General features: G+C 41.9%; 1 protein-coding gene across 1 annotated transcript in view; it reads right to left on the bottom strand.

Annotated features, from left to right (window-relative positions):
- rragd (ras-related GTP binding D) overlaps positions 1–15,680 on the bottom strand; it is a 49,889-nt gene extending 34,209 nt beyond the window's left edge. The window contains exons 1-4 of the mRNA XM_069662265.1: positions 15,557–15,680; positions 9,935–10,230; positions 9,227–9,426; positions 6,797–6,911 (exon numbers count right to left, since the gene is read on the bottom strand). Of these exons, the coding sequence (XP_069518366.1) occupies positions 6,797–6,911; positions 9,227–9,426; positions 9,935–10,230; positions 15,557–15,680 (735 nt within the window). The remainder of the gene's footprint in view (positions 1–6,796; positions 6,912–9,226; positions 9,427–9,934; positions 10,231–15,556) is intronic.

The following is a 15,680-nucleotide window of genomic DNA, read 5'->3' as shown; positions in this document are numbered from 1 at the left end:
ATAATAATCTAATTGCAGAAATGGGATAAATGATCATCTGGCCTTTTCAGTCTCACACGAAGCCGATGATATAAATGGTGATTACATCTTAATGCACACAGGCTTATAACATGAAATGGTTTAATAAGCTTTGCAAAGAATTAATTTTCTATATACGCAGAACAGAAAAACATGCGCATGAGTTTCAGTTGCTTTAATTGTCCCACTGATATATTGTAGTTGCAATAATCTCTGAACCCATCGGCTATCATCTGACGACGACACAGCCTCTGGGAGTGACTGTGACCGGCATGCACAGTTTAGCCAGCTTTAAGCGATCAACGACTTCCAGCCCAGACGTCCTCCTCCGTGCGTTGCATTGTTTACAGGCCAGTCAGCAGCTTGAGAAGCGACCGTGTGTTCAGATCAAAGTGAAGGTAAATTCTCCCTCCAGATGTGTCTGCTAAATAAACGCTGTCATCTCTCGGTTCGTCCCATCCCCCGGAGGAGTGCCCGTTCATCTGTCTGTGCTGAGTCTCAGTCTCACTGTAAACAGGAAGTTACACAGAGGCTGCACTCTGGCTTACTGCAGCGGGATGAAGCCCAAACAGAAACAGATTTTCTTGTGATCGACTTTAATTAACGGCTCTTCAGTTTTCTGAAAGAACAACATCATGATGCAGATTAACAACATGAAGCTTTGTCAGGTCTGTCCTCAAGAGGAGAAGAAAACTACTTTAACATGACAAGTTTGTTTAACGGAGGTCGGAGCCATCATTTACGAGTCATTCAAGGAAGTCAGGAACTCTAAGCGCTGAACGGCTTTTGTGACACAGCATCAAGTGAATTCATCTCAAGTTGAATTTTAGATCAAGAACAGATTGTTAGCTGAACTTGCTGCAGATGTCTGTTAGGCTCGCCGCTGTAGTTGGTGTTACCGGTGTTACACAGTGTTCTGGCACCGACTGCATAACTCCCCCACCGCCCCTCATTTTGCCTTTTTTGGGCGTATAGAAATAAAACCCATAGATCTCATTTTCATGTATCAGTGCAGCTCCAACGTTCATCATTTTTTATTTTTTCCTTCAAATACTACTGTGTATATACTTGCAACAATTAGAAACTGCAGTACCAGCTCCATCGCAGCAGCAGGTGTCAGACGTCAGAGCGAGGTCACTTGTCACATTCGTTTCCTATATTTGTTTGGTTCAATAGTGTTCACCAATTTAAATTTTCTACTCTCTATATTATTATTATTATTATTATTACTATTATTATTATCATCATTGTTATTATTTGGCTTTTACGCCTGTGGATTTTTGTTACCGTCGCCTACAACCTGGAGATTTGTTTTATTTGGTTCCTGAGTGTTTGCCAATGTCACTTTTTTTCACGAGGTATGCCGATATTAGTTAAAACTTTATAGATCTAATTTATTTGTGTATTTTTGTATTTCAGCACAGGTATGCACGCCATGCGCCGCCACCAAGTTGTCATCCGCCTTGTTCGTTTCGTTTATAAAAGTTAATGTTGTTTTATTGTTGTTGTGTTTTTCATTAAAAAATAAAGATGAACAAACCCTCTAAGTATTTGTTTTGTTCAAACATAAAGGGACGATCACAGCAAGCGCTCTACATGTATGGAGCGTCATCAATTACCTTTTTTTTTTTTTATGTCCGGTGTAATTGGGAACAACGGTGGAGTCATGAGTTTATTAACTGGTGGGAAAACGTCCCCCCCGGGGCATCTCTAGTGTCTGTTTATAGAGATTAATAAGAAGCTAAATCATCATCAGCTGACGCTGACGGGAGCCGTGACGTCGTTACTGTCGATTACGTTCTGCCTGCTTTTGATCTCCACACGGACAGTTTTACCAGCATACGCCGCAGCCTGCTGATGCCTGATTGGTCAATACTACTCAGACTGCAGACCAGAGTCATGGTGACTTGAAAAAAAGTGACTTGACTCGGGACTTGACTTGCCTTAACTCAGGACTCGATGTGACTTGACTTGGCCAAGAAAAAATGACTCGAGCAAAGATGACTTCAACACTGCTGCAAACATAAACCAGAACACTTCCTGTCCTGAAACCCTGTCGTGCGTGTACAGACTCTACATTCATAAGTCTGTAAATAGAGATTGTATTTGCAATGCTTCATTATGTATTCGAGTCTGTGTGTTGTTTACGACGTGTCCTGAGAGGAGAGGAGACGGGGGAGCACACACACAGTCGCACAGTTAGGCTTGCCAAAGGCAGTGAAGAGTGCTACTTGAAGCAATCATTTTTGGACAGCCTTATTGATTTCTGACAACACTCAGCTTTGTAGTTGTGTAACAGTTTTTTTTTAAGTCAAGCATCAACCTTGACATCTCTTGTAAAGCCTGAAGAATGAAGTCTGTCTCATCAACGTTTTCAGGGGCAGCTGAAAAAGTCTAATTTCAGCCGTGACTCTCGCAAAAACACGCAGTTAGAGGGACGAGAGCAGGAGGGAAGAAAACAGCAGCAGCCTGAATCCGACCCGTGTTTCCAGGAGATGTCGAGGAATCTTACACGTTTTTAATCAGAGGTCTGTCAGAGCTTCCACTGTCACAGAGACGTTACAATCATTGTTTGCAATCTTAAATAAATAGATCAATCCTGCAGGACTATATATTTATATTTAATTGACAACAGAGCTCCAAAGACGGCTCCTCAAGCACGTGCTGTGATTCACCTCACGTACATTCACTCATTAGCAGTCATTGTTGTGTGCAGGTAAGTTAAAAGGTAACAGGAGATCGGTGAGGGGGAAGCATTGTTCATGTAAAGACTGCCTCTTAATTACCACCCTTCAATTAAAGTCCCCTCGAGGAGCGGCATCACCTGTCGTCTTCAAGGCTCTGCGTCCAATTAGGAAAGGAGTCAAATCTCTCGTCTCGTCGGCCTGTCAGAATATCAAAGTGAGGATTTGAATTTCAAGTTTAAAACTTTAAATATTAAAAAATGTCAGTGCTCACAGTGAGAGAGCAGGAAGTGATTGAATGTAATTTAATGAGTGAATGTAGATTCTTTCAAAGCAGAAGAGGACATCCATCGTTAATGAACACTTCATCTTTGAACCTCTCACTGAAGGATCACAAAGGAAATAATCCATTAAGATTTACTTTAATTATCATCCGCTGGAACTACAGGGCCGTTTAAACCATCACTTTAAGCCTTTTAAAGCATTAAAGGGGCCTTTTATGATCGTTTCCTGCTCTATATTTCTGTGTGGGGACTTAAACAGAGTATTTCTGCATGAGTCACTGTTAAATAATCCTTATTTATCTTAAACTGGTCCTCTGACCGTCCCTTTGGTTCAGCCTCTGACTGAAAAAAACATTTTAGCATTATTGAACACCCCCTGTAGTCCAAGAGACATCTGTGAGAGTGTTCACAGGACATCTCAAACCGCAGACACGAGCAATTCTGGATCTTTTTATTGAACGTTTTCGATCCATGGAGGTCTGAGAAAAGAGATTAAATAATATGTGATGTCATGAAGAAATAAAGTCCCAGGGCTGAGTGGGAACTTGTTGGCGATGCCAGTGGGAGATCAACTACTCTTTTCAGCGGGCCACATATGCCCGAAGTAAAACATGAAGCTAGAAACTTTTGGCGAATGAGCCTGCCGACTAATTCTCATCGGACTGACTAGGAGCCATTTTTGGGTCCAGCATTCTTTAGTAGCATCCAGCAGCACTTGGTCATTAGATATAAGAATCCACATCAGAAGGTCACAAAAGTAGAAACTTAGTATTTAGAGCGGATGAAGAAACCTGATGGATTTCTTTCAGTTTGTTTAACTCATCATCAAAAACATGTCACGTCTTCACTCTTAACAAAAGCTCCGACACGTTTTTACATCCAACTTTTAACATGTTATGTGACCATACTGTATGCTTTCTGAATCTTTGCATTTATCCTGGTGAATGTTCGTTCCAAACTTTGCTTGGTCAAACATCTCTGCCAGGGGAGGAAACAAACTGACCTTGGCAACCTACAGAATATACAGCTCCAGAAAAACTGAAGAGAGCACTGCAAACATGTGTTTTCCTCTGGTTCCAATATTTTCTTTTCTCACTCCTTCCAAATCAAATATTCTCATTGAAGAGGTCACAGGTCAGTGTTTGTTGGAATAACCTGGTTTATAATCTCTGCATGCTCTCCTCCGGTCTGTCTCAGAGCTGCTGGGTGACCTTAGGCCGCTCTCGGAGCAGCTGGGCTTTGTTCGATGGCCGTGACCGCCCATCGTCCTCTCGATCACATTCAGGAGGTTTTAATGGGGTTCAGATCTGGATTGGGCCGGCCGTGACATGAAGAGCATTCTCATCACTGTGTGGTACTGGAGAAATACAATTTACTGAGCTTTGAGAATTTTAGATTATTTTGTGCCTGGTTTATTAAATTTTAAATGGTTTCCCCCTCTATGCATCTTTGGCTGTTTTCCCACTGGTCAAAAAACCCACTAACACCCGCTAACACCCGCCTTTTTTGCTTAATGAGAAAGGCTACAATCGGCATACAGACCCGGGTCACATGACTCGGGAGAGACCCGGGTAATTATTGCCTCGGCTCCGATCGCCTCCTTTCCGGAGCGATGCTAAGCTCCGTCTGTGACTTCTGTGACACCTCGTCATCTCAGCTACAAGTTCCGCCCGTCTCCGTCCGAGCAGCGCTCGAACATCGTTCCAAATTTGTCGCGCTGACTTCAATGAACAGACCTAACCACCGTAACATCGTCACTGTTTACTAACCCAGTTCCGGGCACGTTTGTGACATCAGAGCGATATAAGAAACCGATATGAGTATACTTCACTGGCAGTGGGAACAGAGACAATCGGCATCTATCAGTGGGTCTTCCCGGGTCTGAAAATCCTGCGTCAACGCGCTAAATTTAGGTGAGAAACGGGTATTTGGGTGTACTCGCTCAGTAAATTCTCTTATACCCCTCAATGGAAATGATGATGAACACAGCCATAAAGAAATGACAGCCTTTGTCTTCTTCTGATAATCTCCATAAGCACATATATGCAAATTAACAGAATCTGTAGGCGAGGAACATTTTCTAATAAACAGACATCTGTGTACGAGTGCGGATGTGGACATCGCTAAACTCCAACTCTGTCTCAAGTTGCCACTCAGACTGTAAACAATAAGCAGCACGAGATGAGCAAGTCTTGGTCCTGATATCTGCTATCACCAAGACAGTCTGGCTGCAGACCTGCACTCTCAGGTCGGTTCTGTTGCAGAAAACTGTCACAAGAACCTAATATGTCTACTCGAACTGTAAACCTGAAGACCTTTAGAGGAAATAAAGCCAATAATTATTTTAATTTACATATTAATTTGAAATGTATAAATGACTGAAACGCTAAAAGCAGAACGAGCTACCCGATTTTATTTTGAAATGTGTTACGTGCATTTCTGCGGGCAGTGGAGGCTGCAACGGCACCGACCTGAGGGAGCAGGTCTGCAGCCCGCCCCCCTCTCGTTATCGCTCACCAGATAATGCTGATGCTATCTACACTGGAAGCCCCAAAAATATGGTCGACGCCCTAGAGGATAAACTGATAGCTGATTGGCTGTGAGATAAAACCAAATCGCTGCACAACTCATGAATATTCAGACCGGATTAATATTTGGTCGTTTGTGACGATATGTAAATCTACAACAAGAAAACAGATTTAGTCTGGAGACAAACATGTTCTGTCCTGTTCCTTCATACGCACCTGAAAGTGTTGGTGCTGAGCTGAAACCATTTTTCTGACTCAAACCCCCACCTCTGTGTAATCACACTGTCTCAGCCCCCCCCATCATCTCTGCCCAGAATCCCATCTCAGCTGGAGACTCTGCTCTGCTCCCCATCAAAAACATGTCTGCATCCCTCTCTCTCTCTCTCTCTCTCCCTCTCTCTCTCTCTCTCTCTCGCTCTATCGCTCAGCAAACAGCTTCAGAGGACAGCGCTCGCTGCACCTCCACCCCAGCATCACCCCTCACCCTCAGCCAAGAAGAAAGGGAGTCCTCCAAATAAATAAAGCAAGTGGGCCTGACAACTCCGAGGGTACCTGAGGTGTACACTGGGCAGCTTGCGGCAGCCTTCCAGCACTTCCCCATATATCCTGAGGGTTTCTAAACCATGAAAGACCTCCTGCATGGATCCACTGCCACAGAAAGGAGGTTCTAGCACTCTGAGTTACTACAGACTGACAGAGGACTGTATAATCTTCATGGCCGCCTATCAGCAGGAGAAGCACCGTGAGGATTATTTGACTTCTGCAGTGTTTCTGACACCATCCAGCCCTGTGATTTTTTAATGGGAAAGCTTCTGGCAGCGCGATTATGATGCACAAACTTTACTCAGTGCAACATATGAAACATAAACGTGTCTCGATGGACGACACAGCTATGAGTTGGAATCAGTGAATTCTGCACAGATAGGCTTCACAGAGCAACAGAAGAGAGGGAGTCGTGGTGTCGTAGTGGCTAAAGGAACGTACCAGTCAGTGATTAATGCATGGCAGTGAGAAAACCTTGTTTATATGCTTTTCTTATTTTTAAGACCTTTAAAATCTGACATTTCAGTGGTGGCTTTCTGTGCAACGTCTGCACAAACACAACCATCTGTTACGCATCACCTCCACCTAGTGTCTGGATTGTAAACTACAGGAGGAGAAGCACATGCAATAAACCTTAACATGCCTGCAGTCCAAGTCTCAACTCAAAACGTGGAGGAAGAACAGAAGCTGTCAGCTTTCCACAGAGATCCGACTGACTCTGTGCAGCACGATGACTCACTGATATGAAGATGTTGAGCAGGTTCTCCAGCGTGGGCAGCTGTGGGATCAGCTTCTGGACCACTTTACTGAACGCCTCGAATATGGAGTGGTCGTATATGCTGGTGAGATAGAAGCTGTGGAGATCAGGGAGAAGGATCTGAATCAGAAACTCGGTACTGTTTAAGTCCAAACAACAGAACTCCTGTCACTTCTTTAGGTGTCTGGTGCAGTGAATCAGTTTAATGAACTAAAGTCAGTTGTGCTTCAAACCATTCATCCAAAGAAAGTGTAAACATTATTAACTATAAGCAGGTTCAGTGTAGTGAGTTGTACAATTCAACACCATTTAAGCCTCCTGTTGCGTTCGGGTCAAATCTGACAGATTTACTTTCATCAACCATAAATCTTGTGTTTTACATCTGACTGCCTCCAGGTCTCATGATATCCTCCACACGAGGCATTTGAACACATAAAATTGCTGATCATGACTTTCATTGATATTTCAGTGGTTCAGTCAACTTTGTGACACCTGTGGTGTTCCCGGTCAAAAATGACCGCCATATAGGAAATGAATGGGTAACACTTGATTATGTTCATCCAGCAGATGGAGAACATCCCCATTCACAGCCACACATCCCCCCACATGAACCACACAGTTCAGACTGAACAACTGGACCTGTTTGTTGAACCAGATGACGAGGAGGCTGAAGCTGAGCCAGAGAAAGAGGAGGACGTCTCAGAAGTGGAAGACAACATTGATGGATTTTGGAAGACATTTTTCACTGTCTACTCTTTGTATATTCACTGCAGTAATTAAAGCTAAACACCAGTCTGAGACATTGTTTACAGCTAAAACAGGTGTTTGGTGATGATTGATGGACAGGAGGGACGTCCCAGAGTATGAAGGTAAAAAAAGAGCTTGTTTCCATGTTATTGACTGATATACAAAAGGATGTAAAGGGAGATACCAGTATTTTTAACATGGCTAACATATTACTAATACAAACATTTTTGAAATTCATTCAGTAGGTCATAAAGCCCGCCTCCTCCATGTTAACAGATGAGTCAGACTATAAAATTATTAAAGTTAGTTCTTATCATGCTGATTTACGTCCAAGTGTTTTTTTTCTGACAAGTTTATTTTTAATTAGTTATTTGATGCTGTAAAAATGATGATTGACAGCTCTGTTGACAAATTCGGCTCCTGCAGCCGATCTGTTCCAGATCAGCAGAGTGGAGGACAATCGGCGAGAGGAGACGTAACTAAAACAATCACTACAGTCATTGAAGTTTCCATACCTGTGAACTTTAACCTCAGACCAACACAAGAAGCTGTTCTGCTGGTGAACACGCCGGCGTGCGGGATCCTTGCTGTTTTTAGCTAAGTTAAATGTGTGTTTGGGTTAGCGGAAATGGCTACGGCGGCTCCTATCACGGCGGCTATTTCGGCATCACTTTTGTACAATGGGAGCAGATGGCGACGCGTCGTCCATCTATACATACAGTCATTGGTTTAGACTGAAGCACCAGTCTATCCTGAAATTAAATACGGAGCTAAATCACAGATCAAAAGTACGTTAAAGGGCCTTGAATGCTGTCTTCTGTATTCTGAAATGTTATGTCAAAGGTGTTTTGTTTCCTGTCCTTAACTTTTATGTTGCACACGGAGCTGCTGTGATGCAGGAAAAAGACGAAAGAGAAAGATAAAACAACATGTCTGGTGGTTCTGATGAGAGCGATGAAGCTAAGATTTTTTCCGAGCTTAAAAAAGGATCTTAGCTTAAAGAAGTCTGTTCGTGTAGAGACCATTTCTTTTTCTTATAAGAGAAAAATTAAACACTTTTCTGAGACGTTCATTGAAAGATTACTTGCAGCCCTGAAACAGGCTGTAAAACTCAGGGGGGGGAATTCACTATCTATCTATCTGCTCCGTCTCAAGGTCTGATTCACAAAGCAAACAGTGCTTATGATATGGACGTGCAAACATGCCCCTACTTTGCAGATGCGTTCACTTTGCTCTTGTTTTGTGTCTGATTGTGGAGAGAAGCTGTCTGCTCCACTCTCTGCTCTCAGGCATTAACTGAGCTGCACACTGACGGACTTACACTCCATCCACAGATCGATGATGAGCAGGGAGAGGAGGGGGCAGCTCTTTAACAGTTTATTGTAAAGTCCAGACTCGACAGGTCCATCCTAGCACGCAACAGCAGCTCATCCATATAATAATCCCTGTCATGTCCCGGTAACGGCTCCACACACGTGGACAAAGTGTGCCATTAAGTCATTTGGACAGGTTTAGCAGGTGCAAAAGTCACGCAGTCCTTTAGAGAATTCCCCCCTTCATGTAACCATTAGACCCTGAATGTATACAAATAATGGAAACCTCCTTTGAAAGACTTAAATTAGCGTCTATCCGTGTTTTCCATTTAAAGCAGCAGGTAAAACTTACCTCAGGTGTATTTGCTCCAAGCCTGCGTCGGCGAGGTCGTCGTTGGCTCGTTTGTGAATGTCCCTCTGCTTCTCGATCTTGTGGTCGTCTGACAGGCCGTCCACTTTGTGGATGAACACCTCGAAGTTAATGTCGGGGTTGACTTTGTAGGCCCGGGTCACTGTGAGGTGCAGTCTGCTCAGAGCCTCCACGTAGTCATCCTATCATGAAAAAATAAATATATAAAATAAGTCGCTTTTCCACATACGTCCACAAACTAAACTGCATCACGTCTGGGTTCATAACATCATCTGGAGAAGCTCTATTTGAGCTGTGGAGCACCTGTCCATCTGTCTCCAGTTAAGGGCATCTCACTGTATGTAGCCTGGTGAGCCACATGTTGGCTGCAGTCTGACCCAGACAGTAAAAAACCCAAATACACAGATTTTTCTGTGATTTAATTACAAATAACAAGTTAAAGAGGTGCTGAAACAACTAAATCATATTGCAGATTTGTAAAAGGTCTGAATTTTAACTCAGTCCGTCTGTAAGACAAGACAAGCCAACAACTTTAAAATGCTGCTTTTTTGAATGGAGTTTGGTTTGATCCTTTTTGATGCACTGCCATACATGGTCTCAAGCCTGCAAGTAGTTAGAACTCATTTAAGAGTGGACAGAATGATCCTTTAGGTCATTTATAACGAACATGAAGTCTCTGAGTGCCCCGACCTGTGAGTCGATGACAAAGATGAGCGCCCCGGTGCCTCTGAAGATCATCTCGTAATCGAACGTGGGGTCGAAGAAGTCGATCTGTCCGGGGAAGTCCCAGATCTGGAAGCTGACGAAGGAGCTGCTGGAGACGTCCTCTCTGCAGATCTTGTTGGTGCTCTCCAGGAACAGCGTCTCATTGGGCGACATTTTGTGGAAAACCACCTTCTGGATGGAGGACTTCCCGCTCCTCCTCAGGCCCATCAGCAGGATACGAGGTTTGACCTCTCCGTTCAGAGAGTCGCTGAAGCCCAACACTGCAAAACAAAACAGAGACACAGACAGAGGACGTGTTGGTGAGGTGGATGAACCTGTTTCTGTGATCGCACAACTTCCAGGTTTACAGAAGAGGGACTCAAAGATCAAACAGCCCCTCCTCCTTTTGCAACATTTGTCTTCTTACAGATAACGTTTCATCCCTGTTGGTTGTAACTCAAACTACAAACCCACAATGCCTCAGCAGAAAACCTGCATCTCATTACTTGTATGCCTCCGTTAACCTAATGGGATCAAAGCAACCTTGACCTTTGACCTTTGGCCAACAAAATCTTATTAGTTCATCCTGTGTGCCAAATTTGAAAATATATTAATATAATGGACTCCACTCGACCTGTGAAGGTGTGCTGAGGTATCTGGCTCCAAGACGTGAGCAGCAGATCCTTTAAGTCCTGTAAGTTGCGAGGTGGGGCCTCCATGGATCGGACTTGTTTGTCCAGCACATCCCACAGACGCTCCATTGGATTGAGATCTGGGGAATCTGGAGGCCGAGTCAACACCTTGAACTCGTTGTTCCTCAAACCATTCCTGAACCATGTCTGCAGAGTGGCAGGGAACATCATCCTGCTGAGAGAGGCCACTGCCATTAGGGAATACTGTTTCCATGAAGGGGTGGACTTGGTCTGCAGCAATGTTCAGGTAGGTGGTACGTGTCACCGTAACACCGTAACATCCACATGAACGTCAGGACCCAAGGTTTCCCAGCAGAACATCGCCCAAAGCATCACACTGCCTCCGCCGGCTCGCCTTCTTCCCATAATGCATCCTGGTGCCATGTCTTCCCCAGGTAAGAGACGCACACGCACCCGGCCATTCACATGATGTAAAAAAGAACGTGACTCATCAGACCAGGCCGCCTTCTTCCATCGCTCCGTGGTCCAGTTCTGATGCTCATGTGCCCATTGTAGGAGCTTTCAGCAGTGGACAGGGGTCAGCGTTTATTTTACATAAAGTCATTATTATTTCTATCCTTTTATTCGTCCTTATTTTTGTCCTCCTGTTGCTCTTTCTAAAAAGGCCAAGCTGTCACTCAGCTGGTTTTGGGCGGGTCCTCCTACCCAGGAAGAGCCGGTCCATTTTTGTAGATTTTCTTGCAGTTTACTTTTTAATTCCTCTTTATATTTCTGCAGTGTACAGATTTTATTCATTTATAAGGTCTCATATGAATCCATACATTATGGAGGTGAAATAAAGTCCCTGGACCTTAAATTAAGCCCTGGTCCCTCAGTGTAAACACAAAGAGTTCCTCCACAGGTTCCTGCTTTACACTTTAGCTGAGGACTGACCTACAACATGAAGCTCTAAATATTCCACCTGTGGTACTAAAGACTCCAAATATAAACTGATAAGTGTACCTAAATATTCTCGCCCCCCATGAGCACACAGCAGCACAGACATGAAAGGATTGTGGGTAAGTGAGTGCATGAGTGTCCAGTCCCTTCAGGCAAACATGCAGCATAACAGTACAACAAAAGTCTGAGTGTGTGTGTGTGTGTGTGTGTGTGTGTGTGTGTGTGTGTGTGTGTGTGTGTGTGTGTGTGTGTGTGTGCGTGTGTGTGTGTGTGTGTCACATTCCTGCTCCATGCTGGGAAATGTCAAACCCATCCTAACAAGGCGTTCTGCTGTAAAACTGTGAGGAGGTCACACACACAAAAAATGATTTCTATTAATAACTCCCTAACAGAGTTTTGTTAAACAATTGCTTCATTATTTCTCCTCTCCAGCTCGCTTCCTCTCATTATCAGCTCGCAGCTTACGTCCCAGCCTGGTCACAAAGAGCAGCAGAGATAAAGGCCACTGAGTCTGCAACTATTTACTTCCACATTTAATATCAACCAGAGTTGTTCAGTCCCTCCCTCTCTGACACTTTTCTCCTGACTGGAACAACTTGAAGGAGTTGTACTCCACGTGAACATCTGATCAAGTGTCTCTCTACCTCAGGAACAACGCAACTTCAATCATCTAGCAGTAAGGAGTTACGGGTTAAGATAATCAAATGAAACCCATCAAAAGGACTGCACAGACTTTCTCCTGACATCTCGGCTCAGTAGTTCTTATAATACAGATGTATTCATGCAACCACCTGGGATAGATAACATTGTCACGGTCCCTCCTCAAGCAATCACCAATAAGAACCCTGCACCGACAGTCAGTCCCTGCCGGAATCGTCGTGCTGGGCACGGTTTGTTTATGTGCCACAAGTCCAGCTCAAGTTTAGCCTTTAGCCCGTCTGCATGTCTTGCCTGTTTGTCAACTTGCTTGCCTGCCTGCTGCCTTTACTGACATCTGTTCTCCCTTGCTGTGTTTGAAATGCCATACTATACTAGCAGTACGTACTGATTTTGCCAAAATGTAGTATGCAGTATGCCAAAAATACCCGGATGTCGGACTGATTCAGAGATATCTCCATATGCATCAGACCAGTCTACCTCGCCTACTGTATACCACAATGCAAAGCGCTGGAACGTCACAGCGGCAGTTGAAATGACGGACAGCAGCAGCATTCCAGCAGAAGGGGGCGCTATAGCTAAAGAAGGGGCGTAGCATACTGCAAAATGACTTTGAAAAGCTCCTCCATACTACAGACTACGGCCGAACGCAGTATGCAGTATGTAGTATGTAGCATATAGTATGCAGTATTTAGCATATAGCTTGTAGTATATAGTATGTAGTATATAGTATGCAATATATAGTATGTAGCATATAGTATGTAGTATGTAGTATGTAGCATATAGTATGTAGTATATAGTATGTAGCATATAGTATGTAGTATATGGTATGTAGAATATAGTATGCAGTATATAGTATGTAGCATATTGTATGTAGTATGTAGCATATAGTATGTAGCATATAGTATGTAGTATAGAGTATGCAGTATATAGTATGTAGCATATAGTATGTAGTATATAGAATGTAGTATATAGTATGTAGTATGTAGCATATAGTATGTAGTATGTAGCATATAGTATGTAGTATATAGTATGTAGTATGTAGTATGTAGTATATAGAATATAGTATATTGTATGTAGTATATAGAATGTAGTATATAGTATGTAGTATGCAGTATATAGTATGTAGCATATAGTATGTAGTATGTAGTATGTAGCATATAGTATGTAGTATATAGTATGTAGCATATAGTATGTAGTATATGGTATGTAGAATATAGTATGCAGTATATAGTATGTAGCATATAGTATGTAGTATGTAGCATATAGTATGTAGCATATAGTATGTAGTATAGAGTATGCAGTATATAGTATGTAGCATATAGTATGTAGTATATAGAATGTAGTATATAGTATGTAGTATGCAGTATATAGTATGTAGCATATAGTATGTAGTATATAGAATGTAGTATATAGTATGTAGTATGTAGCATATAGTATGTAGTATATAGTATGTAGTATATAGTATGTAGTATGTAGCATATATTATGTAGTATATAGTATGTAGTATGTCGCATATATTATGTAGTATGTAGTATATAGTATGCAGTATATAGTATGTAGCATATAGTATGTAGTATGTAGTATATAGTATGTAGTATATAGAATGTAGTATGTAGTATATAGTATGCAGTATATAGTATGTAGCATATAGAATGTAGTATGTAGTATATAGTATGCAGTATATAGTATGTAGCATATAGTATGTAGTATGTAGTATGTAGTATATAGTATGTAGTATATAGAATGTAGTATATAGTATGTAGTATGTAGTATGTAGCATATATTACGTAGTTTATAGTATGTAGTATATAGTATGTAGCATATAGTACGTAGTATATAGTATGCAGTATATACTATGTAGCATATAGTATGCAGTATATAGTATGTAGCATATAGTATCTAGTATATAGTATGTAGTATATAGTATGCAGTATGTAGTATGGTATTTCGAACACAGCCCCTGTCTCCAGGACCTCCTTTTGCCAGCCAGCCCAGCCAGCCAACCTCTCTCTGGATCACTCCACAGCCCAGGACCCCCACTAGCAACTCCTCCACCATCATCTGCCTCTGATTTCTAAATGAATCCCTTTTTTAAATCTTACCTGTTGTCAGTCTGCATCTGGGTTCAGATGCATTCGTGACAAAGATATGACAAATAGACAGATCTACTTTATTGGTCCCAAACTGGGAAATTGGGGAGTTTTAAGTCTTTGTTAATAGTTTGTTTTCACCATTCAGATGATCTATTTTTAAATTTAATTTATACGGTCTTTTGAAATGTTTGCTTGTAGTTTGCTGTTTTTGTGCACACAGGAATCACTTTATGTTCCGGGCTTGAAAAGTGCTGTACAAATAAGTTATGAACAATATTTAGATTTTCAAACACATCTTGTATAATTTGGCCCTCATGTGACTACTAACACACACACTGATGTCGGTGCAGCTGTCATGAAGAACCTGGAGTTCAACACACAGACAAGGGGAGGCGGGAATCGAACCGCCGTATCTGTAATGAACACACTCTACCTCCTGAGCCATGGACACCCCCCATTAATCTATTCTTCATAATGTCAAAAGTCTTACACCTCATTTTATTGTATCTTTAATGTTATTTTTTGATCAACAATTCGACTTTATATATATATATAAATATAAATATATTATTGTATTTTTTTCTTTTAAAACAGAAAGCAGTTTATTTCTCTTAAAGCGGCACTTTTTTATAAACATTTTAACTTTATTCTCTTTTATTCTCAAAATTCATTTATTATTAATATAAATTTATTTTAAATAAATAAAAACATTTTGTACTTATTTCAACTCTCAAAATACAAATTATTTTATTTTTCACTTTAACTTAAAGTTTGTTTTTTCATCTTTGTTTCCCAAAACATTTCGACTTTATAATGTATCTCTGTGTTTATCCTCTTAATCCTCCATATTTTAACGCCAGTCTCGAAAACTAACAAATAAACAACTTAATTTGATATTTTAAGAAAATAGAAATTAAAATAGTTATTTTATTTTGTTATGCTGCTCCAAATACTCGAACGATTATAAATAGTTGCCTTGTTCATGTTTGTTACAGCTGTCAGATTACTGTAGTTCGTCTCCATAGAAACTCAGCGTGTCCGTATCTTTGTGTCTGTTTAGAAGTTATAGTAAACTTCACCTCTGCACGATTCACTTTAAAGAATGAGGAGGAAACTTTAAAACAGAGAGTAAACTTCTAAAGCAGGTTAGTCTGCCCACAGCTCCGCTCGGTGGTTATAATAAGACGTGTGAGCAGAAACAAACAGCCCTGAAGTGAAAGAGTGAAAGTGCTCCGTCTGCCGCTGCGTGACCTTCCGCCTACCTCCGTCCTCACAGCCCAGCTCCGACTCTGAAAACGCCTCCAGGTCGTCTTCGTCGTCGTAATATCCCAAAGCTTCGTCCTCCTCTTCCTCCGCGCTCACAGCTGAAAGCTTCTCCTCCGACAT

The sequence above is a fragment of the Semicossyphus pulcher genome, unplaced genomic scaffold, assembly GCF_022749685.1.
Source record: "Semicossyphus pulcher isolate SPU_LCO1_2020_fin unplaced genomic scaffold, fSemPul1.0.p SCAF_14, whole genome shotgun sequence".
Classification (NCBI taxonomy): Eukaryota; Metazoa; Chordata; class Actinopteri; order Labriformes; family Labridae; genus Semicossyphus; species Semicossyphus pulcher.
Note: the sequence above shows the minus strand (reverse complement) of the source record. Positions and strands in the feature narration are given on the sequence as shown.